At 59.7% G+C, this 1206-nt stretch overlaps 1 protein-coding gene across 1 annotated transcript; it reads right to left on the bottom strand.

Annotated features, from left to right (window-relative positions):
• Nucleotides 1-5: 5 nt before the first annotated feature.
• Nucleotides 6-1200, bottom strand: LOC111532156 (sphingomyelin phosphodiesterase 4-like; the record flags this gene model as incomplete). The annotated part of the gene is made up of 4 exons (XM_026452834.1): nt 1170-1200; nt 575-808; nt 192-323; nt 6-44 (listed from the first exon to the last, which is right to left on the bottom strand). Coding segments are annotated over exons 1-4 (432 nt in total), but the record flags the coding sequence as incomplete, so codon positions are not given.
• Nucleotides 1201-1206: the final 6 nt, after the last annotated feature.

Below are 1206 nucleotides of genomic sequence, written 5' to 3'. Positions count from 1 at the left end.
TCCCCCTGGTACTCAATTTCAAACCTTCGCAGCCCATTGATGATCTAGAAAGCCAGGCCATAGGGACGGGTCAGAAAACACAGCCCCACATACAACTCAGAGGAGCCTGATGGCCTCTGCCCACGAGGGAGGTGGGAGGTAGGGATGGGTCAGGGCCCAGCCCATGCTCCTCTGAGACACAGGCCTCTCACCTGGTACCGCCCCAGGGGCGTGAGGATGAGTCCGTCCTCACCCACAATGCAGTCGGGGAGCTGCTTTTTTCCATTCTCATCCTGGGGGGTGCCCAAGGCGAGCGTGAACTGCCTGAGCTGTGCTTCGCTGAGCTGCCAGAGAGAAGTGCCTCTGCCCTCAGCGTCAAGATGAAGGGAGGGGACCAGTCTTCACCCCACCAGCCTACAATAGCACCAACATGGGGACCCAGATATGACGCTCGAGGTGTGGGCCTGCCGCCCACAACACTGGGTCCGTATGTGTGGGGCCTGGGACTGGTATGTGGCTGAGCACAGGCTGGGTGGAGTGGATCTTTCGGGGAAGGGGACCCTGATGGCCGTGGGGCAGGTCCCATAGGTCGTACCCGGAATATCTGGCGCAGGTACTCCAGGGCCTTCTCTAGATATTCATCTGTCTTCCGGACGCTGTCTTGCCCCATCTCGTCCAGGTCGTTGGCTGGGTAGGAGCCGCTGGTGTCCATGGAGCTAAAGCCCAGCCATGAGAGGAATGAGTGGCCAGCCGGGCTCTCCGCACACTGGTCTGAGATGGACTTGGCTGTGTGTTTGGCCTGTGTGATGAGCTGAGCGAGGCGTAGGACCTGCAAGGGAGGTGCGGGCAGGTCACCAGGTCACCAGTAGTACAGGCCTGTGCTGCCACCCAGGCAGGCTGGCCGGGGGCCCCAAGAGCAATGCACAGCCAGACTGCTGAGTGTCGGGAGGAGCAGCTTCCACCGGAGGACTTTTAAAGACTAAAGGATGATCATCTAAATTTGAAATTTCCCAACAAACGCTGCCTTCGTTATCAGGAAAAATTGAGACTTTACTAAAACGGGGGAAGGAGATACGGCGATAAATCGACACCCAGCCTCCCTCCTTCCTGCCGGATCACAGCACTTCCCCGGCTCTGCTCAGCCACACGGCTCCAGGGGCCCTGAGGACAGGCACCGCCGGCCCACTCACCAGGGTGCGGGCTTCGGGCCCAAACATCGGGGTGTAC

The sequence above is a fragment of the Piliocolobus tephrosceles genome, unplaced genomic scaffold (genome assembly GCF_002776525.5).
Source record: "Piliocolobus tephrosceles isolate RC106 unplaced genomic scaffold, ASM277652v3 unscaffolded_41079, whole genome shotgun sequence".
Taxonomy (NCBI): Eukaryota; Metazoa; Chordata; class Mammalia; order Primates; family Cercopithecidae; genus Piliocolobus; species Piliocolobus tephrosceles.
Note: the sequence above shows the minus strand (reverse complement) of the source record. Positions and strands in the feature narration are given on the sequence as shown.